General features: G+C 47.1%; 1 gene segment (V, D, J or C); it reads left to right on the top strand.

Annotated features, from left to right (window-relative positions):
- The first annotated feature begins 4,574 nt into the window (after positions 1-4,574).
- On the top strand, positions 4,575-10,073 carry LOC127574482 (T cell receptor gamma variable 5-like). The segment is given in 3 exon segments: positions 4,575-4,644; positions 4,738-5,090; positions 9,831-10,073. Coding segments are annotated over 3 exon segments (639 nt in total).
- The last annotated feature ends 13,630 nt before the right edge of the window (positions 10,074-23,703 follow it).

Genomic DNA, 23,703 nt, shown 5'->3' with positions numbered 1-23,703 from the left:
CATTGACCCCATTTGGTGGACAATTGCCTAGGTGTGTCCTGTCCATAAAAAGCAGGGCAAACCCAATCTGGCTACTTATGATTCAATCAGAACACTCCGTCATTCAGCAGCAAATTTTGGAAGATGTTTTTGACAGTGTTGACAGTTGACAGTGACAGGACTTAGTCATCACCAACCTGCTCACTAATACCCAGTTTGGGTTTCACTGGGCGCACTTGTTCCAAACATGGACCAAAGAATTGTCTTCCAGGGATGAGGTGAGATTGACTGCCCTTGATATCAGGACAACATTTCATTGACTGTAGCTCCCAGAAGCCCTGGTAAAACTGAAGTCAATAGACATCAAATGGAGAAGATTCCAAGTCTGGAGTCATAACTCCCACAAAGGAGGAGGTTGGAGATCAATCATCCCAGGTCCAGGAGTCTTTTCCTGGACCCTGTACATCTTAGTTGTTTCATAAATAAATTTCCTACCATGTCACAAGTGTGTCCCGCAATGACAGTCTCCAACAAGTGATTCCAATGAACTACTGTATCCTTGATACCCAATGGTCGGAAACACAACTAGACCAGTCACTTAAATACTCAGGCAACAAGTAATAAATTGGGTATCCTGGGGAAAGCAACACACTTTCTGACATCCCAAAGTCTTTCCATTATCTACAAAGCACAAGTCAAGGGTATTATGATGTACTTTCCATTTGGGTGGATGAATTCAACTCCAACACTACCACTAAGAAGGATAAAGGCAGCTGGCGCATGGAAACCTGTAGATACCACTCCAAGTTACACAACATATATACTGTATACAGTATATTGCAGTAAATTTTAAATGTGTTCAGGAAAGTTTTCTCAAGTAATATGTAGATTGCCCTACCAGAGAGAGGGCAACACTCGATCTCCAATTGGAAAATTAGGCAGAGCAAGTGACTGAAGTGTCTTTGGGGTTGGCATGGTTAGTAGGTTTGTGAATCACATCATAATTAGTGGTATGGTGGACAGTGAATGAAGTTACTTAAGATTACAACAGGATCTAGATCAACTGGGATAGTGATCAAGGGAAGGGCAGATGGAATTTAACTCAACAAATACAATGCTTAAAATTTACTTAGACAGGTACATGGAGAGGGAAGGTTTAGATGGAAATGGGTCCAGTGCAGGAAAATGGGACTGGCTCTGGTCAGTATGGACGAGTTAGGCCAAAGGGCCCGTTTCAGTGCAGTATAATTCCATGACTCTGTGACTCTAACCTGGGCGGACAGATTTTTGGAGATTAGGGGAATCGAGGGATGTGGGGATAGTACAGGAGAATGGCACCAGACTTGAAGGTCAGCTATGATCTTCATGAACCGTGAACTGGTTAAAGGACCGACTAACCTGCTCCCATTTCCTCTCATTTTATGTTCTCAGTTCTCTGCTGTGGGATTTGAACCCTCGGGATCTGAACCAAGAGCGCTGGAAGAACTCAACAGGTCAAGGGTCTAGAGATTTCAGACCTGCGAAGAATCACTGAATGTGGCAGGGACTAATTGCTGACAAGGTAACGGAGAAAATGAGAGGCAAGATAAAGTGAGGGGAATGTAGGAGGCAGGGCAAGGCTGGGAAATGGTTAATAGCGAAAGCTGAATCCGTTTGGGTGAGAACTCAAGAATCATGGCATGCATTAACTCCAGCCTCCCAGAAAAACTGGACTCACTGCAATTTGCCAACCATTGAAACAGATCTACGGCAGACACCATCTCCCTGGTCTTACACTCATCTTTGGAGCACCTGGACCATAAACACACCTATGTTAGACTACTGTTTATTGATGGCAGCTCCGCCTTCAGTACTATAATTCCAAGCAAACTCATCATCAAACTCTGAGACCTGGGACTTAACACCTCCGTCTGCCACTGGATCCTTGACTTCCTGACCAACAGACTGCAATTAGTAAGAATAGGCAGCAACACCTCCAGCATGATTATTACTCCATCTACAAGTTTGCAGATGATACCACCATAGTGGGCTGTATATCAAATAATGTTGGAACACAGGAAGGAGATAGACAGCTTAGTGATGCAGTGTCATGACAACAACATTTCCCTCAATGTCAGAAAAACAAAACAGCTGGTTATTGACTTCAGGAAGGGGGGGCGTTGCACATGCACCTGTCTACATCAGTGGTGCTGAGGTCGAGAGGGTTGAGAGCTTCAGGTTCCTAGGAATGAACATCACCAATAGCATCTCCTGGTCCAACCACATAGACATCATGGCCAGGAAAGCTCACCAGTGCCTCTACCTCCTCAGCAGGGTAAAGAAATTTAGCATTTCCTTTCTGACACTCACTGACTTTATCGATGCACCATAGAAAGCATCCTATCTGGCTGCATCACAGCTTGGTATGGCAACTGCTCTGCCCAGGACCACAAGAAACTGCACAGAGTTGTGGACACAGCCCAGCACATCATGGAAAACAACCTCTTCTCCACAGACTCGCTGCCTCAGTAACGCAGCCAGCATAATCAAAACCCCAAGTTCTCTCTTATCCCTCTCCCATCAGGCAGAAGACACAAAAGCCTGGAAGCATGTACCACCAGGCTCAAGGACAACTTCTATCCTGCTGTTATAATACTATTGAATGGTTCCATAGTACGATAAGGTGGACTCTAGACCTCACAACCTACCTCGTTATGACCTTGCACCTTATTGTCTCCCTGCACTGCAGTTCTCTGCATTCTGTATTGTTTTACCTTGTACAACCTCAATGCACTATACAATGAATTGATCTGCAAGGCAAGTTTTTCACTGTACTTTGGTAGAAGTGACAATAATAAACCAATTCCAACAATTGCATGACTAATGTGACACCTTATTTCCTAAAATGTTTTCATCCATTGACTAGCGGTAGAAACTATTGCCGCTCGCCCCTCTCAACAGGGAAAAGGACCAGCGAATCAACGTGTAGATAATGGTGGAGGTGATGGACACACTGCGCAGCCGCGGGGAAACCAAGCCTGCATCCGGACACTTGTTGTTTAACTGGAACCGCGTGATGAGAGGAACACCGCCCCCCCCCCCCCCCCCCCCGCCCCCCCCCCCCCCCCCCCCCCCCCCACCCCCCCCCCCCCCCCCCCCCCCCCCCCCCCCCCCCCCCCCCCCCACCCCCGAAACCTCACCGCTGCACCATGTCGCTCTCCTCTCTGGTTACCGCGCTGGAGCTTTTCCTTGGTAAGTATTTCCCCTTTCCTTCAAGTCCATGTGGCTTCAGTGTCTTTCATTTGCAGCTGGATATCTGGCCGAGGATTTGAAGCAGCCTCAGATTTCGATCACGAAGCCCGTGACGACGACGGTGAAGATACCGTGCGAGGCAGCGGCACTCGATGACATCCACTGGTACCAGCAACACGCTGCCCAGGCGCCCAGAAGGATCCTGCGCTTTAGCAAGGACCGAACGGAGTGGAATCCGGGAGTGCCCGCCAAGTTCTCAGCTGAGAGCAGTGACTCTTTCTGCTTCATTGTGATTGACAACATCGAGCTGACGGATGCTTCCAGCTATTACTGTGCCCGTTGGATCGTCACAGTGTGAAACGGCGGCAGGAGGGCGATGCAAAAACCCCTGAACCTCTCCTGCTGCTCGACAGCTCTGCCGGGGAGAGGTGATTCCGGGTCATTCACCGGAGGTGTCGGCAGCGTTCCCAGTAAGTAAATTGGATTGTTATTCATTTCAGGGATTCCTGTGCTCATGAGGGAAGGGGAACGTGGCGCAGAATGTGCAGGTGCGGCAGGTCATTAGAACAACTAACAGAAGCTAATTGTTTATTGTGAAGTGGATTAAATACGAAGGTATCGAAGTTATGCTCTAGGTACAGAACCACAGCTGGAATACCGTGGGAAGTGTCGGTCCACTTATTTAAGGATGTCAGTGCTTTGGAAGCAGTTCAGAGAGGGTTTACCAGACAAGTCCCTGGAATGACGAGGAAAGGTTGGACAGGCTAGGCTCACATTCGCTGTGTTTAGAAAAATTGGAGGGCCCTTCATTAAAACGTACACGATGCTGAGGAATGTTGACAGCATGGTGTGTGGAGAGGATGTCCCCATCTGTGGGAGAACCTGGAACCGACGTTACTGTTTGAAATAAGGGGGTCACCCATTTACGACACAGGTGAAGACAGGTTTTTCTCTCGGGCGGTTGTGACTCTTTGGAACTCTCGTCCACAAAGGGCGTTGGTCTGGAGGAAGTAGAGTCTTCGAATAATTTGAAAGCAGAGGAAGATCAATTCTTGATAAGCGGAGGGGGGTGGGTGGGGGGCGGCCCTGGTGACAGGGTAGCGCTGAAGCGACATGTGAAGCGAGGCAGAGATGTCCGGTGTGGCGGAGAGTGGCGGGAGTCAGACACGACGTCGTGCGGGCAACGGCTGGTTCGGGCTCCAGGGCCACGTGATGGGGGTGAGATCCGGATTGAAATTCAGGGCTGAGCCTGAATAGTAAATGAGAGGCTGTCACGTCATCGCATCAAATGGAAGCGGCAGCTTGCGGCTTCTAAAAGGAGTGAAGCGGTGGTGAGAGCAGTCGGCAGGATCTCAGTCGCCTGGTTCAACGCGACGCTCCGACTCCTCAACATGAAGGCGTTGGTGACTGTCATTTTATTGACCTCCTTTCTCGGTCTGTGTTGCGTATTTTAACCACTATTTTCATTGGCACTTCGCTGCAACATTGTGGAATAACTTGGTCACGTTATACTTTTTCCTTCGGCAGGTAAAGCGGCGCCTCAGACATTGACACAGTCTCAGTTATCGATCACTAGAGGTCCGACAAAACCTGTGCACTTTTACTGTGATGTTCAAGGAATAGATTTTGCGGAAGCTGTTATCCATTGGTACCGGCAGAGGCCGGGACAAGGCCTGCAGCGGCTATTGTATTTTAAGAGTTCATCGGACACTCAGAAGGATGTGTCCGACGAACGGATAATTGCGGGTAAAGTACCTGAGACTCAATCGTGCACTCTGCTCATGACGAATATCCGCGAGGATGATGCTGGCACCTACTACTGCGCTTACTGGCAACACAGTGACCGTGTGCGACGGGAAGCCAGTTCACAAACCCAACGCGTACCTTCTGCACAATGTGTTCACTGATTCAAGACCGAGTAGCAGGTGTGGCGCCGCAAGACCTCCGCGAACATCTGCGTTTACCGTGTCCTATTCATTTTTTTCCACGATGCAATTTGCATTTTATTTTATAGCCGGTATGGATAAACCTACTTTGATAAATTTGAGATGCACAGTTAATGCGGATCCAAATTCCATGAATGTACTCGAGCCAACAGCGTACGTTTTTTCTGATGTCCCGGAAAATCCGGTCATATAGTCACCACGGACCAAATCTCCAATCCAATCGTCCCTGCTCTGAACTGGAGTCATCAAGTCGGACCGTACGGAAACGGGCCCTTCCGCCCAACTCGTCCATGTGGACATTTTACCGTCTACATTAATCCCATTTACCCACATTAGATCCGTTCTTTTATCAATTCAAAGTTACGCAGCACGAAACATCTCCTGCTGCCCAACGTTCAATCTGTCCACTCACCTTATCTGTGCCTCACATAATGTTATATACCTCCATACGTTCACCCCTCAGCCTCCTACACTCTAGGAATAAAGCCCCAGCCTATCTAGTCTCTCCTTATAACTCAAGTCCTCCTGACCCGGTAAGGTCTTGTGAATATTTTCTGCAGCATTTCCAGCCGAAGGCCATCCTTCCTATAGCTCGGTGAGCAGAACTGCACACAGTATTCCACGTGTGGTTTTACCAATATCTTGTACAGTTGTAACATGATGTTCCCACTTGTACTCTGTGCCCTAACTGGTGAAGGCCAGCATTCCAAATGAAGTCTTCGCCACCCTGTCTACCTGTGTCTCCATCTTCAAGGAATTATGTGTTTGTACCCCTTGGTCTCCCTGCTTTAGAACACACTCCAGGGCCATGCCATTTACTATGTCAATCCTGCCTTGGTTTAACTTACCAAAATGAAACACTTCATACTTGTCCGAGTTAAATTCCATCTGCCATTCCTTGACCCACGTTCCTATTTCATCTAGATCCTGTTGTAATCTTAGGCAACCTTCTTAGCTGTCCACTATACCACCAATTTTGGTGTCACCCACAAACTTACTAACCATGTCAACTACACTCTCATCCAAATTGTTGTTATAAATAGAACCATAGAGCAATGCAGCACAATACAGGCCCTTCGTCCCACCATGTTGTGCCGACCTTCTAACCACACCTAAGACTATCTAACTATGATGAACAATAGTGGACCAGCATCTCTGCAGTACACTGCTGGTCACAGGCCTCCAATCTGAAAAACAATCCTCTACTACCACTCTCTGGCTCCTACGAACAAGCCAATTTTGTATCCAATTGGCTAGTTCACCCTGGATCCCATGTAATCTTTTTCCTTGCAGACCATACTACCACGTGGGGCCTTCTGAAAGGCCTTGCTAAAGTCCAAGTAGACAAAACCCAGTCCTCTTCAATCCTCTTAGTCATCTCCTCAAAAAAGTCAATCAAGTTCATAAGACCCGGTTTCCCATGCACAAAGCCGTGCTGATTATCGCGAATCACTCCTTTCCTTTCCAAATTCTGATAGACCCTGTCCCTCAGAAACCCCTCCAGTAAGGAGTCTGTATTTTCCTGGCTTGTCCTGGCAAATCCAGTGTTTATCTACGTCAATCAGTGTTATCTCATTGCACCAATCTCTTCTCAGCCTTCCTCAGAACAATATGGCAGCTCACCTCAAACTAGATTCCGACTGGAGTGAAGTTAGTCTGCAGGTGAACGGGAAACTACTCTTCATCACTCTGTTCCAGAACCAATTCACTTCCGGTCCAGCATGTAGACATTGCTTGCATTTATGTGCACATTCAGAGATTCAGCTCCAAGCTGCTGGCTACTACTTCACTAAAGAGTATGAAACTCAGACTTTGTACTGAACATCCAGATGACAAAAAAACCTCTAGAAACTAGCATATAACTATATTTCCGTACACGGAGAGCCTCTAATTTCTTATTAATTATTCGTTATAAAACTTTTTCCGGTACTTCCAAGATAAAAGTCTGTGCTTATCGGCTGTACACTGTCCAAACCAGAACAGTAGTTGACGAGACCCAAGATGTATTTTTTCGGTTGGCAGTGTTCCATGGCAAGAGCCAGGGCAAATTTGCGAATAAGGTTCATTTCATATTTCTAAATAGAGGAATTTTAAATTTTAAGACAGAAAAACTCAAAATATTTTGAATAAACAATTAGTAGCCATGTATGCACGGACACCATTCCGGTTTGTGGTTCCTTCGCTGGTCATAAAGAATTGATCCTCTAAGACTTCTAAGCCTCTGTACCGGCAGTTCCGCCAAGCAAATTATTACGGATGCCAAGGAAATTGCCACAACCGAAGCTTCATTTCTTCAGAGCCATTTCATTGTTTTCTTTTCACTTCCACTTTCAAATTCACAATATACTTTCACTTTAAGTTCCATCTCATTCTGAAAATTTGTCTGAATTTCTAATATTATTTAACGCAATTGACTCTGATTGTATGTATAACCAGCACTTAATAAGGTGTCATCCTATGATAATAAAACTTGTATAAATGATGTGAACTTTTTAAAATTTTGGAAAATGTATCCTAATAAAGCACACTTGGACTGAAAAGCTGCAAATGCTAGATATTAAATGGACACATGGAGAAAATAATATTTAAGTAATAATGCAATTAATCTATCCTATGTGCAGAATAATTCAGATTATAGAGGTTAACTTGTAAGGAACATATCATCAACAAACAATACAGCAAACAACCAGACAGTAGCAAAGTGAACAAAATCATAGTAATATGAGATAGCAGAAATGATTCATGCTACGTATTTCCTATCTTTGCAACGTGACAAATTAGAAATATGAAGACTTTCAAAGATGCCCACTGCATTCTAGTTAGACCAATGACTAAGGACAGCAGTTCCTGCTTCACGAAGAGACAAACATTTAGAGTGCGGATGATGCCACGTAGACACCTGGAAGTGCAGTTGTGCAGTAGTTGCCAGGTTTATTTGGACTGAAATTATCTGCAGGTTGCTGCACATCACTGAAGCTAAAGTATGATCATCAGAATGCCAGAAGGTTGTAGTTGTGGGAATTTCCCAGTTCATTATTATTTGACTTCCTTCTTGCTTTTATTTTTGTTGGTTTATATCAGGTGGCCACGAATTTGATTTAGGTTCCTTGAGATTAGCTTTGGACCATCATTTCAGTCATTGTATACTGCGTTTCGTTTCTTCATAGAGAATTACATTTGCACTGAAGCTGTTTTAATCTTTCTCCACAGCGCTAATGAACACGCACACAAAAAATGTGTGAAATTTTTAAGCAAGTCCCTGTTCATCATCTTTGTTCATCAATAGAAGGAGGCCGCGACAGATCGATGTGCTTGTGAATTAGATGATTCTCAATCCTTTACCTCCGGCATTCTGCACCTCTGCTATGGAGGATAGTTTCCTGCAATCTCTCCTGTCTATGCCCCTCATAGTGATTATCTTCTTTTGCTCAGAACCCAGATACTCTATTCACTTCTCATCACTGAAATTCTCCAGGCAACGTCCAAGTGAATGTCCTCTGCACCCTCTGCAGTGCAATCACATCCTCCCCACAGTGTGGTAACCAGAACTGTACGCTTTGGCCAAGTGAATGTAAAATTGTACCATTGACTCACTGTTCTTATATTCTAAGCTCTGGCTAATGAATGCAAGTATCTCGCATGCCTTCCTCACCGCCATATCTACCTGTCATGCCATCTTCGGGGATCCTTGGACTTGTGATGAAAGCTCCCCCTGTTCCTAATACTCCCTGAGGTCCGACCGTGAATTATGTATGATTTGGCTTTATTAGACCTCCCATAAATGCATTGAATCACATTTATTTAGATTAAATTCCATCTGCCACTGCTCTTCCCAGTTTCCCAATTATGAACATCGCCCTATAGCCTGAGATCCCTCTGTGACAAAGCTGGGTACGTTCATTAATTGAAGAGAAATCGATGCATCGGGAAAAGACTAACACACGGGAAAATGCATGAAACTAACCCTGTACACACAGAGGGTGTTGAAAGGACGGATTTCTCGTCCATAAATGGCGATTGATCCTCGTTATCAATTAATTAACGTTTAAATCTGGCATTGATGGTCTTTTCTAAACCAATGGCATCAAAGGATGTACAAACGGGTGGGAAAGTCGGTTCGGCCTTGGCGTCCTGGATGTTTTTCCGGGTATATCGTTGTTCCTAAATGTAATATCTATCTAAATCTATCTAATGTGTTTTAAATTGTTAGTCATTTTCAAATCTGGTAATTCAGTGCATTTTCCGGAGGGGTGTTTTGATGGAACTTTGACAAACTACAGTATCGATAGGAAACTCAAGAGGCGGCAGGTGTTGGCATCTGGAGTAATAAAAAACAACGTGCTGGGGTCGCCGGGATTCCCTGTCATGGAACCGAGATCGGAAGTAAACGGCAGTCTGCGCACTTTAATCATCAGTAACAGGGCCAGACCGCAACCGCCGCCGAGCGCAGGGCTGAACAAACACAGAAACGTTGACTTTAATGCGGCGCCTCGGATCCAGTGACCAGGCAAACAATACATTACGTTTGTGCAGCGCCTATAATGCAGTGAGACTCCAGTGTGGGTTTCGCAGGAGCGTAACTTAAACACGACGTGACAGGAAGCGGCGAAAATGAACCGTTGTGTCCATTGTCCTTGTACTACCATGTTTTTTATTGAAAAATGAATTCTTAAGGTCTCGCGGTTATCCAGCGCCGAAAGGGATAAATGCGAGGCCGTTTGTATGCATTGCTCCAGTGTCCCCGGACTGCACGAGGTTGAGTTGAAAATGATGGGGTGGACAGAGGGATTTCTCGGTCGGTGGGGAACGGAATCTCCGCAGTCCGTTAAGGAAGAGCAAGGTGCCACTCGGAGGCTGTGGACACCGCGCTGGAACACGGCGCTGGGGGAGATCAGCCGTGATCTTGATGAACGATGAGCAGGATTGAAGGAGCGGATGGCCTGCTCCACATGCCACTTCTTACTTTGCTCTGTATGTCCCCGCCCCTGGCACCCACTTCCGCCAATGAAATAGGGCGCGACCGGGGAAAGCGCAACGGGGCGGGTTCAGTCCGACACTGGTATCTCCAGGGAACTGATTTGATTTCTCTCAGTTTCCAACCAGCTGTTTGGGGAATCGCTCCGACGCAGCGGAGCAAACATGTGGCCGGGTCCCTGGTTCCTGGTGCTGACTTTCAGCTGTGCGTTTCCGATGCCTATTCAACTTTTATCGCTTTCTCCCGCCGCGCAGATTTTAAAATCTATTTCTGCTCTTTTTGCAGGTGGATGTTTGGCTCAGACCCTGACGCAGTCCAAAGCATCGATTACCAAGCTTCCCGGTAAAACAGGGATAATCTGGTGTCAAGTGACTGGAGCCACGGTTAGCAACAATGATCCCCTTCACTGGTACCAGCAGAAACCCGGCCAGCCGCTCACCAGGATACTCTACTTTGGAGACAGCGTGACGCGAGACCAGGGATTCGGGGATTCCTTCAAAGCCGGAAAGATCTCAGACTCGGAATTCTACCTCCGAGTCGAAACATTAACGCATGACCAAGCCGCCACTTATTACTGCGCCTACTGGGTGTACACAGCATGTAACAGAAACAGAAACTCCGCACAAAAAGCCCGAAGAGCTGCCAGTCAGCGGGAGCAGCGGAGACGGCAGCGACCCCCAGCTGGACCTGCGCTTACCCAATTCTGCCGGGGCCAGGAGTTGCGGTCCAGACGACAGTCAGTGAAACAACCGCTTCTGAAATGTCTGGATCTGCAGTTCCAAGGAAGCGGCTGTTGTTGCCGGTTCCCGGAGACTCTCCTCCTGTGGAGCGGTGGGCGAGGGGCTCTGTCACTAGAAACACGCCGCATGGCCCGGCCGGTGGGGCGGCAGGGAGGCTCACATTGTCCGACTCCGGGAGACACTGATACCCGGGCGCGGTGTGCACAGCATAAACCACGGAATTCCCAACCCCGAATCCCGCTCCTTACAAACTGGCACTACGTGCTGCAGACAGTCTGGCAGACATGTGCAGGTTGGTCGTTGGTGGTGCTACCAATTCAATCTTGGTGCGGACAATGAAGTTCCTCACTCAGAGTACATTCTTTGCTCTTCCTTCTCTCAGCGGGAAAGTTACCAGCGACAAGGAGGGAACAGCGGGGCATTTCCAAGCCACGGTGGTGTGGAGGGGAACCTGGAGTGGGTGATGTTCCCATGTCCCTTCTGCCCTTGTCCTTCTCAGTGGTATCACGGGGTCCAACCACGTGGCTTCCGCGCTGGTGGGAGATTTCAGGAAGAAAACAGGAGGGTTTGTCTCGGTGACTCTTCTGTCTGAACATGGTTCACAATGAATGGTAGAGGCCCTGAGAGTACTGAGGGGCTCAAGTTGAAGTCACGCTTCACCCGTTCGTGCTGAGCCTCAGAGCCATCAGGGCGCCACAGACCCAGATGATGCTGCTATCTAAAGAGGTACAACTGTTGCTGAGGGGAGCGGCCAGAGGGGACCCTGCACTGTCTGGCTACTCCTTTACCTTTCCTGGTGTTCACCTAATTATCAGCAGCCTGCACGTTCGGTGTGACCACCTGATTAAAACTCTTATCTCTGATGCTTTCTGTATCCCAACTGATCTTGCGAGGGTCCAACTCCAGCCCCAGTTTCAGTTCCTTGACGCTGTTAGTCAAGAGTTACAGCTGGGCAAACTTCCCACATGTGTAGTCATCACAGGGACTGGAAGTTTCCTTGATTAGCCACATCCTGCAGGAAAAGCATACAACTGCCCTAACTGCCATTCCGACTACACGGAGTCTAAAGATTAAGGATAAAAAGACCTTACCTGTACCTCCACTCTGTCTCCTCGCTGAAGCTCACGAGCCAAACCCTCAACACTTACCCTCAACACAGCACTTACTCCTCACACCAGCTACTCCCAAAAATGGTTGGTCTACGCGTGGTTACCTTTTTATCAGCTAGTGTACCTCACAATTAACCAATCAGAAATACTTCCTTGGCCCTGCTTGTGAACAAAATTGGTTTTCAGCTGCTGCAGTGCCCCCCTTCTGTGTGACAGTTCATCAGACCAATGTCCAGTGCTACTCCCAGAACGCCCTTCTCATCAAACCAGGGTTAATCCACAGGCTTGTCAGTAATGGTAGAGCGAGGACCTCCTTGAACCTTGAGGTTACAGATTGTGGTGGAATTCTGCTGCTGATGGCCAACAGCACCTTGTGAATGCCCATTTGATGACGACTAGGTACAGTAGGCTTATCCATAATGTTGGTTTTTTACTACCTGCTCCAGGCACAATCTGGCAGATATACGCAGCTTGGTCATTGGTGCTGCTACCAATTCACTCTTGGTGTGGACGTGGTAGTTCCTCACCCAGAGGACTTTCTGGAATATTGCTACTCTCAGCAATTCTTCAAGCATTGTGCAACATGGAGGAGCAACGCTTCATCAGCCAATAGAAGATGGTAGGTGGCAATCAAAAGCATGTGTCCTTGACCTTAGATGAAGTGATTTTGTGGGATCTGGTGCGAACGTTGAGGACACTCACAATTACACCACTCTACAGCTAACTCTGACTGTGGGGTTTGAAGTACCCAGACATTGTGATGGAGAAATCTGGCATCTCGTCTTGTAAGTAATGATTCTGCAAGTTTGAGCGGGCACCTTCTTACCAGAGTGATGTCATTCACATGTTGCAGGGGATGTGGACCAAGTTGGCCTGAGATGCTTGTTAGAGAGAAGCCAGCAGGGAACATGGCGGGAGCCTGCAGCACCATCCTGAGCATCCTACAGGTGACATAAGAATGCAATTTGAATTTCTTCATGTGCCATCAATAAATGTCCGAGAGCACTGAATTCAGAAAAGGGTTTGAGATCAGACAGCATCTCGACTGTAGTGCTGAAGACCTGTGGTGAAGAACCAGCTATGCCTCTAGCCAAGCTGTTCTCATACAGATACAACTCTGGCATTGGCCCCATTAGGCGTAAAATTGCCGAGGTATGTTCTGTCTATAAAAAGCATGGCAAATCCAAAATGGATACTTACGACCCAATCAGAACAAGGTCATTCAACAGCAAGAGAGTACAAGATGTTGCAGACAGCTCTACCACTGAGACTTTGTCGCCATCAACCTACTCACCAATACCCAGTTTGGTTCTCACTGGGTGCACTTGGCTCTAAGCATCCTCACAGCCTTGGTCCAAAGATGGACCAAATAACTGTATTCCAGGGGTGAAGTAAGAGCAACTGACTTTGTTATCAGGACTGCATTGGATTGACTGTAGTCCACAGGAACCCTGGTAAACCTGAAGTCAAAGGGCGTCAAGTGGAGAACAGTCCAAGGGCTGGAGTTAGAACTCCAACAAAGGAGGATTATTAGAGCTCAATCATCTCAGCTGCACGACATCACTGCAGGATTATTTTCCTCGACCAGTACGTCTTCAGTAACTAATAACATTCCTACCATGTCACAAGTGCACCAGGCAATGATAGTCTCCAACTGGTGATGCCAATGAGCTATCGTTGACATTTCAATGGCCAGAAATACATCTGGAGCAGCCACTTAAATACTTTCCATATTGGTGGATGAATTCAGCTCCACCTAGTCCAAAGAAGCTCATTACCATCCAGGATAAAGCAGCTCGCTTATTAACCGCATCAACCACCCTGAACATTAATTCCCGCCACCATCTACACTGAAGAGCTGTAGTGCCTGCAGGCTACCAAATGCACCGCAATTACTCACCCAGGATGCTCTGACAGCACCTGCCAATCCCACATTTCTACTACCAGGAACAGTAGGTATATGTCATGTACAGGCAGCTAGGATCAAGCGAATCCCTTCAGGAGTATAAGAGATGTAGCAGTAAACTTAAGAGGGAAATCGGGAGGACAAAAAGAGGACATCAGATTCTTTTTGAAGATAAGGTAAATGGGAATCCTAAGAGATTCTATAGGGATATTAAGAGCAAAAGGGTAGCTAGGACAATGTGATTGTCTCTGTGTGGAGCCACAGGAGATGGGCGAGGTCTTAAATGAACAAGGAATTCAAGGTAGAGAATAGCGATGTCTTGAAACATATCCACATTACAAAAGGGGAGTTGCTGGCAGTCTTAAAGTATATAAAGGTGGATAAATTCCCAGGGCATGACAATGTGTCTTCTATGACATTGTTGGAAGGTAGGGAAGAAATTGCTGGGGCCCTGGAAGAGATATTGTATAATTGTTAGCCACAGGTGAAGTACCAGATGTCTGGACGGAGGCTAATATTGTGCTTTTGTTAAGAGGGGCTGCAAGGACAAGCCATGGAATTACATGAAGGTGAGCCTAAACTCAGTGATGAGAAAGTTTTTGGAGGGGATTCAGAGAGATGGGATCGACCAGCATTTGGGAAGGAAGGGGCTGATGAGGGATAGTCAGCATGGTTTTGTGCATGGGAAATCGTGTCATGGATTTGACTGAGTTTTTTGAAGAGTTAACCAAGAGGATTGACAACGCAGGATGGTAGACATAGTGTAACATGGACTTTAGCAAGTTTGACAAGGTCTCACATGGCATACTGATCTGGAAGGTTAGATCACATGGGATCTTGGATGAGGGAGCCAATTGGATACCAAACTGGCTTGGTGGTAGGAGTCAGAGGGTGGGAGTGGAGGTCTGTGACCAGTGGTGTGCTGCAGGGATCAGTGCTGGGTCCACTGTTGTTCATTATCTATATTAATGATTTGGATGATAATGCACTTGGCATGGTAGTAAGTTTGTGAATGGCATTAAAATTAGTCGTATAGTGGACAGTGCAGAACGTTACCTAAGATTACACCAGGATCTAGATCAACTGGTATAGTGAACCAGGGATGGCAGATGCAATTTAACTCAACAATACAACGTTTAAAATAATCTTAAACAGGTACATTGAGAGGAAAGGTTTAAAGGCATATGGCTCTAACACAGGCAAATAGAACTAGCTCTGGTCAGTATGGATGAGTTGGGCCGAAGTGCTCGTTTCCGTGTTCCATGACTCTATGACTTTAACTTGGGCGAACAGATTGTTGGAGATGGGGGAATCGAGGGATGTGGGGATGGTAGAGGAGAATGGCGCCGGACGTGAAGGTTAGCGATGTTTTTCATGAACCAGAAACAGGTCGAAGGACAGACTGGCCCTGCTCACATTTCCCCTTTTATGTTCTCGACTCTCTGCCGTGGAATCTGAAGCCTCAAGATCCTGAACGGAGAACGCTGGATCAACTCAGCAGGTCAAGGATCGTGTATCGTTTGTTCTGGAGATTTCAGCGCTGTGAATAATCGCCTGAACAGGCGGGGACTAATGCCAACAAGGGAACGGAGAGAGAGTGAGAGGCGAGACAGTGCGAGGGGGATGTAGGAGCAGAGCGAGGCGCGAAACGGCGAAAGGCAACTCTCTCCTGCTGCATCCTACTGGGCGAGACCTCGAGAGACCGGCAACAGTTGCATTAACCTTAATCTGACACATTATGTATTAAGGAGTTCTCCATCCGTAGGCTGGCCGTAAAAACCACTGCCGTTCGCCCCTTTCAACTGGGAAAGGACCGACGAATCAACGTGTAGATAACAGTAGAGGTGATGGACACACTGCGCAGCCGCGGAGAAACCGAGCCCTACATCCCTACAGTGGTGTTTAACTGGAACTAGGTGATGAGAGGAGCCAGTCCCTCCGAAACTTCACCGCTGCATCATGTGGCTCCCTTCTCTGGTTACCGCGCTGGCGCTTTTCCTTGGTAAGTATGTCCCCCGCCACTTGACGCCTTTCCTTCAAGTCCATGTGGCTTCAGTGTCTTCCATTTGCAGCTGGATATCTGGCCGAGGACTTGAAGCAGCCTCAGATTTCGATCACGAAGCCCGTGACGACGACGGTGAAGGTACCGCGAGAGGCAGCGGCACTCGATGACATCCACTTGGTACCAGCAACACGCCGACCAGGCGCCGAGAAGGATCCTGCGCTTTTAGCAAGGACCGTACGGAGCGGGATCCGGGAGTGCCCGCCAAATTCTCAGACGAGAGCAGTGATTATTTCTGCTTTCTTGTGATTGACAACATCGAGCTGACGGATGCCGCCAGCTATTACTGTGCCCGTTGGATCGTCACAGTGTGAAACGGCGGCAGGAGGGGGATACAAAAACCCCTGAACCTCTCCTGCTGCTCGACAGCTCTGCGGGGAGAGGTGATTCCGGGTCATTCACCGGAGGTGTCGGCAGCGTTCCCAGTAAATAAATTGGAGGGATTCCTGTGCTCATGAGGGAATGGGAACGTGGCGCAGAATGTGCAGGTGCGGCAGTCATTAGAACAAATAACGGAAGCTAATTGTTTATTGCGAAGTGAATTGAATACAAAGGTAGCGAAGTGATGCTCCATGTACAGAACCACACCTGGAATACCGTGGACAGTGTTGATCCACTTATTTGAGGATGTCAGTGCTTTGGCAGCAGTTCAGAGAAGGGTTGCTAGACTCGTCCCTGGAATGACGAGGAAAGATTGGACAGGCTAGACTCGCATACACTAGAGTTTAGAAAGGTTGGAGGGGTCTTGATTAAAACGTACACGATACTGAGGAATGTTGACAGCATGGTGTGTGGAGAGGATGTCCCCATCTGTGGGAGAACCTGGAACCGGCGTCACTGTTTGATATAAGGGGGTTACCCATTTACGACACAGGTGAAGACAGGGTTTCCTCTCGGGCGGTTGAGACTCTTTGGAACTCTCGTCCACAAAGGGCGGTGGTCTGGAGGAAGCAGGGTCTTTGAATAATTTCAAGGCAGAAGAAGATCAATTCTTGATAAGCCCGGTGGGGGGGGGGGGGGGGTGGTGTGTGTGTGTGTGTGTGTGTGTGTGGTGTGTGTGTGTGTGTGTAAGGTTAGCGCGAGTAGCCGGACTGCGGAGTTTAGTGTGGAGCCCACCGGGGCATTGTAAGCGTAGACAGTAAGAAACTATCCCCCATAGCAGAGGTGCACTATTTGTAACCAACAGATCCACCATAGGTCAAATCCAGTGTTTATCTGCGTCAATCAGTGTTATCTCATTCCACCAATCTCTTCTCAATCTTCCTCAGAACAACATGGCAGCTCACCTCAAACTTGATTCCTACTGGAGTGGAGTTAGTCTGCAGGTGAACAGAAAACTAATCTTCATCACTCGTTTCTAGAACCAATCCACTTCAGGTTCCAGCATGTAGACATTGCTTGCAGTGTGTGCACATTGAGAGATCGACCTCCAAGCAACTGGTTACTGCTTTACTGAAGAGTATGAAACTCAGACTTTGTACTGAACATCCAGATGACAAAAGCCTCTAGCAACTAGCATAAAACTATATCTCCATACACGGAGAACGTCTAATTTCTTATTAATTATTTGTTATAAAAAAATTTTCTTGTACTTCCAAGGTAAAATTCTGTGCTTATTGGCTGCACACTATCCAAACCAGAACAATTGTCGAAAACACCCAAGATGTATTGTTTCGGTGACAGTGTTCCATGGCAAGAACGAGGGTATATCTGCGAATAAGGTTTATTTCATATTTCTATATAAAGACAGAAAAACTCAAAATATTTTAAGCAATCAATTATCAGCCACATGTGCAGGGACACCATTCCGATTTGTGGTTCCTTCACTGATCATAAAAAAGGGATCCTGCAAGACTTCTAAGCCTCTGTGCCGGCAGTTCGGCCAAGCAAATTATCACTGATGCCACGGATATTGCCACAACCGAAGCGTCATTTCTTCAGAGCCATTTCATTGTTTTCTTTTCACTTCCACTTTCAAATTCACAATATATTTTCATTTTAAGTTCCATCTCATTTCTGAAAATTTGTCTGAGTTTCTAATATTATTTAATACAATTTGCTCTGATTTTATGTATAATTAACACGGATTAAGGCGTCATCCTATGATAATAAAACATGTATAAATGATGTGAACTTTTTAAAACTTTGGAAAGCGTATTCTAATATAGCACACTTGGACTGATAAACTGCAAATGCCAGATATTAAATGGACACATGGAGAAAATAATATTTTAAATAATAATACAATGAATCTATCCTATGTGAAGAATAATTCAGATTATAGAGGTTAACATGTAAGGAACATATCATCAAAAAACAATACAGCAAACAACGAGGCAGTAGCAAGGTGAACAGACTCATAGTAATATGAGATGGCAGAAATAATTCATGCTCTGTATTTCCCACTTTTGCAACGTGACAAATTAGAAATATGAAGACTTCCAAAGATGCCCCACTGCATTGTAGTTAGACTAATGACTAAGGACAGCAGTTCCTGCTTCACGAAGAGACAACATTTAGAGTGCGGATGATGCCACGTAGACACCTGGAAGCGCAGTTGTGCAGTAGTTGCCAGGCTTATTTGGACTGAAATTATCTGCAGGTTTGCTGCACAATCACTGAAGCTAAAGTATGATCATCAAAATGCCAGAAAGTTGTAGTTGTGGAAATTCCCAGTTCATTATTACTTGACTCCTTCTTGCTTTTATTTTTGTTGGTTTATATCAGGTGGCCACGGATTTGACTTTGGTTTCTTGAGATTAGCTTTGGACCATCATTTCAGTCATTGTATACTGCATTTCTTTTTTTCGTGGAGAAATACATTTGCACTGAAGCTGTTTTAATCTTTCTCCACAGCGCTAATGAACACACACAAAAAATGTGTGAAATTTTTAAGCAAGTCCCTGTTCATCATCTCTGTTCATCAGTAGAAGGACGGCAGCGACAGATCGATGTGTTTGGACTTAGATGATTCTCCATCCTTTACCTTGAAGCTGTGCAGTCCGGTTTTCTGCACCTCTGCTATGGGGGATAGTTTCATATAATCTATCCTGTCGATGTCCTTCATAGTGATTACCTTCGTTTCCTCAGAATTCAGACGCTCCATTCTCTTTTCATCACTGAAATTCTTCAACCCATGCAACATCCTGGTGAATGTGCTCTGCACCCTCTCCAGTGCAATCACATCCTCCCCACAGTGTGGTAACCAAAACTGTACATAGGATTCCAGCTGTGACCAAGTGAATGTAAAATTGTGCCATTAACTCCCCGTTCTTATATTCTAAGCTCTGGCTAATGAAAGCAAATAACTCGCATGCCTTCCTCACCGCCATATCTACCTGTCATGCCGCCTTCTGGGATCCTTGGACTTGTACTCAAATATCCCTCTGTTCTTCATACTCCCTGGGGCCCGACCGTGAATTGTGTATGATTTGGCCTTATTAGACCTCCCATAAATGCATTGAATCACAGTTATTTAGATTAAATTCTATTTGCCACTGCTCTGCCCAACTTCTCAATTATGAATATTGCGCTATAGCCTGATATCTCTTTGTGACAAAACTGGGTACGTTTATTAATTGAAGAGAAATCGATACGTCAGTAAAAACTAACACACCAGAAAATGAATCAAACTAACCTGTACACACAGAGGGTGTTGTAAGGACAGATTTCTCGTCCATAAATTGCGATCGATCCTCATCATCAATTAATTAAAGTTTTAATTTGGAATTAATGGTCTTTTGTCAACCAATGGCATTAAAGGATGTACAAACGGGTGGGAAAGTCAGTTCGGCATTGGCGTCCAGGATATTTATCGGGTATATCGTTGTTCCTAAATGTGATATCTATCTATATCTAGTGTATTTTAAATTGTTCATCATTTTCAAATCTGGTAAATAATACTGACACACAATTGTAGATTTAGAAATAGTTATCTCCACGTAACGATTGACGTAGCTGTAACTTCTGAGGGGGTACAATGTACTGTGAAAGCACATGGCTGTCATATGGCAGTGACAACACTGACCCCTCTGGTCGGAGGTCGGAGGATAACATTGCTCATTGGGTCAGACGTGACACCACTGTCAATCAAGGTTTGGCTCCATCCCACACATTAGGTATACACCAAGGGATATACCTTGGGATTGGTCTTTGTGAACACCTTTGTTCCTGGGCACACCTAACCATTGGCGCATTTAAACACCTTTGTCCTTGCTGGACCAACAGCAGTATAAATTGCTGGATGTTTGGTTCTTACCCTCTCTTTCTCTCCGAGGATGCTGAGGTAAGTGTGCACTACCTCAGGGTAGATAGTTAAAGATCCCAGGGAGTGTTAGAGCCAATGTTTGTCCAGATTCAAGGTGTTCAGGCATTGTATTGTTTATTCCTTGATCATTTGTAACAGTTCATTGTGTTGTGTGTGTGTGTGTGTGTGGTGTGTGAGTGTGTGTGTGATTGGTGTGTGTGTGGTGTGTCTGTATCTCACCCCGTTGTGATTTCCCCCACATCTCGCAATCACCCGTGTGTGTGTGTGCGAGTGTGCATCCGTTCCAATCTATTCTGTCCCTGCGTTTGTCTTTGTAAATACATTTTCCATTTTTAAAATACGAGGGCTTGTGTATGAAGCCCTCTGCCTTTAAGACTCGAACGAACCTTTTCTCATAACATTTCGCACTGCGAGCAGGGTCTTAAGGGTCTTGGCTGGACGCAGATGCAGTGAGGATGTTTTGGAACAGGGGGAAGAAGGCTAGCACAGGCACTGAGGAGAGAATTCCTGGTTGGACTGATGAGAGTGAGGGATTTGGGAGCTGGCCAGCATGCTGGCAGACCACAGTAAGCCAGTGGACTGGCCCGAGCAGTTAGATCCACGTGGTGAGAAACTGGAGCACCATGTGGTTGCTCTCCTCCAGAAGTCCGGCGTTCTCCAGGGTGAAAGGGAGTCAAAGGGGTGCCTTCTGGTTGCTTGCATTTCTCCTGAAATGCAAGCTGGGATTACTAGCCAGATGCAGAGTACATGTCTCCAGAAAGACATGGAGATAAAGGGAGCTCCAGCAGCGCTGCTGTGTGCTGCAGCAGGCAGTCCAGACTGCCCAGACCCGAGACAATGACCTCGAGGCCAGAGGGACTGAGGTTGCCTGCAAGCTGATTCAGCTACAGCAGACACCGGCAGACCGCTGGTCTGGCTGGCAGCCAGATCCATTAAAATTCGAGCCTTGGTCCAGTGCGGTGACAAGCTGGACACATAGCTGGGGGATGGGGATATAGGGATGGATGCTGATGAGGAGGGGGTGCCAGAAGACCCTGGGTCCCATCACTCCCGCCCCCCCCCCTCCCCCAGGATGAAGGCCAGGGGTCCCAGCACATTTGTTCCACCACCCTCTCCTGCCCGGGAGACCTGAGGTCACATTTGCTGTACATTGGGGAAGGGGGGACTGCAGAGGTGGATGGCACTTATCGACACGGGTGTCCAACACACCATCATCCCGGGTAACCCTGCCACGTGGACGGGGGCACAGATGCAGACAGAGGGGTTGGGAGGTTCCCTTTTTCCCGCGAAGGAGGTCACAGTCCACATGGCCATCGGGAACCAACCCCCTCGACCCGTAACATTGCTAATAGCAAACTCGCCTGAGTGCATTCTCGGGATCAATATCTTAAGGGACAGTCCCTCTATACTAACCAGGGCAAGTATACATTCGGGTTGCATGGGCTACAGTCATGGTTGGGGCAGCCAAATGCGAACCAGTTGTTGTTCCCCCTCCCTCCAAGGTCGGCTGTAGCCAACAGTAGGGTGCCAGGGGGATGCCGAGGTATCACTGAAGCCATTTGCAGGGCGCCTGGACAAGCCTTGGATTTAGATATTCATAGCCCCGCTATCTGCCATGGTTTAATCTCATAAAAAACCACGATCTTATGGGGACCCGAACAACAGGCCGCTTTTGAAGCAGCAACGCAAGCTGTGGAACAAGCACTGCCACTTGCTCCCCACCAGGCAGGTGTCCCTTTTGAATTGCATGTCTCGGCCAGTGAGATGGTCGCTGAATAGAGCCTCTGGCAGAAGATCCAAGGGCGCAGAGCTGCTTATGAATTTGCCAGAACCTCCAACAAAGCAGACTGTGGGACTTGCGTCTGAACCTCAGCACACACTGGTGAAGTTCTACCACTAACACAGATCCCCCTGGATGATCTTCAAATGAACTGTTTACACAGACTTTTTGCACCTGTTGGGTTCGGTATATTGGTTTTGGGGTGTCGGATGGCAGTTCCCCACCACTCCCCTCACCACTACAGCACATTCCTTCCAGCGATTCCCGGTGGGGTGGGTGTTCCAGGAACTGGTATTGCCCTCCCTCCAATTTGACCACCACCCGAGTCCTGACCCTCAGACTCATCCTACAGCTACTGGTAAAGCCCGGGGAATGCTGGTGCAGACTCCAGAATGAGCACAGTTCCACCCTTTCAGTTGGGCACAGTGAGTGTGAGTGAAACTGGAATCCAGGTGCCTCAGTGACCACTGCCAATGGTACTGCTAAGATGGGGGCTCCCTGGACTTTGAACGGGGACTCACTGGTTTTGCAGCTACTGTGCCTACCTATGGCTCCCCACGAGCTGGTACGGATGCTGCTTTCCAGTGTTTGTGCTGCCCTACATCCACGCTTTTGATGAACTTGGGGAGCACCCAGCATACAGCGGCCACAGGGACAGGAGGGCCATCACGGAGGCAGAGAGGTTCTGGATGATAGCCTTCCCCATGTATTGCACGGCCCGACGGTCCCGTGAGGTCATACAAATGACCAGTGTGCTCCAGACGCTGACTGATGAAACGAGGACAGCAGTGAAGCTGGCTGCCATCAGGCTGGTAGCCCTGCAGAATTGGATGGCCCTGGACGATCTACTCGCTGTAGATGGTGGTACATGTGCAGTGATTAGTAAGGAGTACCGCACTTTTATCCCTGACAAACCAGCAACACCACCAACCTGACTGCTCGCTGTAGGGACTTGGTGGACAAATTCAAAAGGCGAGGGACCAGCTCCTCCAGAATGACAGCTCATGGGGAAACTGATGGCTGTTTGGGTCTCTGAGGGGATGGTGGGCAACTGTCATCCACTGGGCCACTACCCTCGTTTTAGTTGTTATAGTTGCTTTGTATTTTGTGCTGTGCTTGTCGGATTATTAAGAGCATGTCTGCCCTGTATATACTGAAACATAATTGTAGATTTAGAAATAGTTATCTCCATGTAACGATTGACTTAGCTGTAACTTCTGAGGGGTGCAATGTACTGTGAAAGCACATGGCTGTCATATGACTGTGACAACACTGACCCCTCTGGTCGGAGGATAACATTGCTCATTGGGTCGGAAGTGACACCACTGTCAATCAAGGTTTGGTTCCACACCACCTATTAGGTATACACCTCGGGATTGGTCTTTGCGAACACCTTTGTTCCTGGACACTCCTAGCCATTGACCTGTTTAAACACCTTTGTCCTTGCTGGCCCACCCGGATTGGTCTTTGCGAGCACCTTTGTTTCCTGGGCACACCTACCATTAGCCCGTTTTAAACACCTTTATCCTTGCTGGACCAACCAGCCCTCCAGCAGTATACAAGTGCTGCATGTTTGGTTCTCACCCTCTCTCTCTCTCCGAGGATGTTGAAGTAAGCTGTGCACTACTTCAGGGGAGATAGTTAAAGATCCTGGGGAGCGTTAGAGCCAATGTTTGTCCAGATTCAAGCTGTTCAGGCATTATATCGT

This window comes from Pristis pectinata, chromosome 9, assembly GCF_009764475.1.
Source record: "Pristis pectinata isolate sPriPec2 chromosome 9, sPriPec2.1.pri, whole genome shotgun sequence".
Lineage (NCBI taxonomy): Eukaryota > Metazoa > Chordata > Chondrichthyes > Rhinopristiformes > Pristidae > Pristis > Pristis pectinata.
This window is presented reverse-complemented; position numbering and strand designations above follow the sequence as displayed.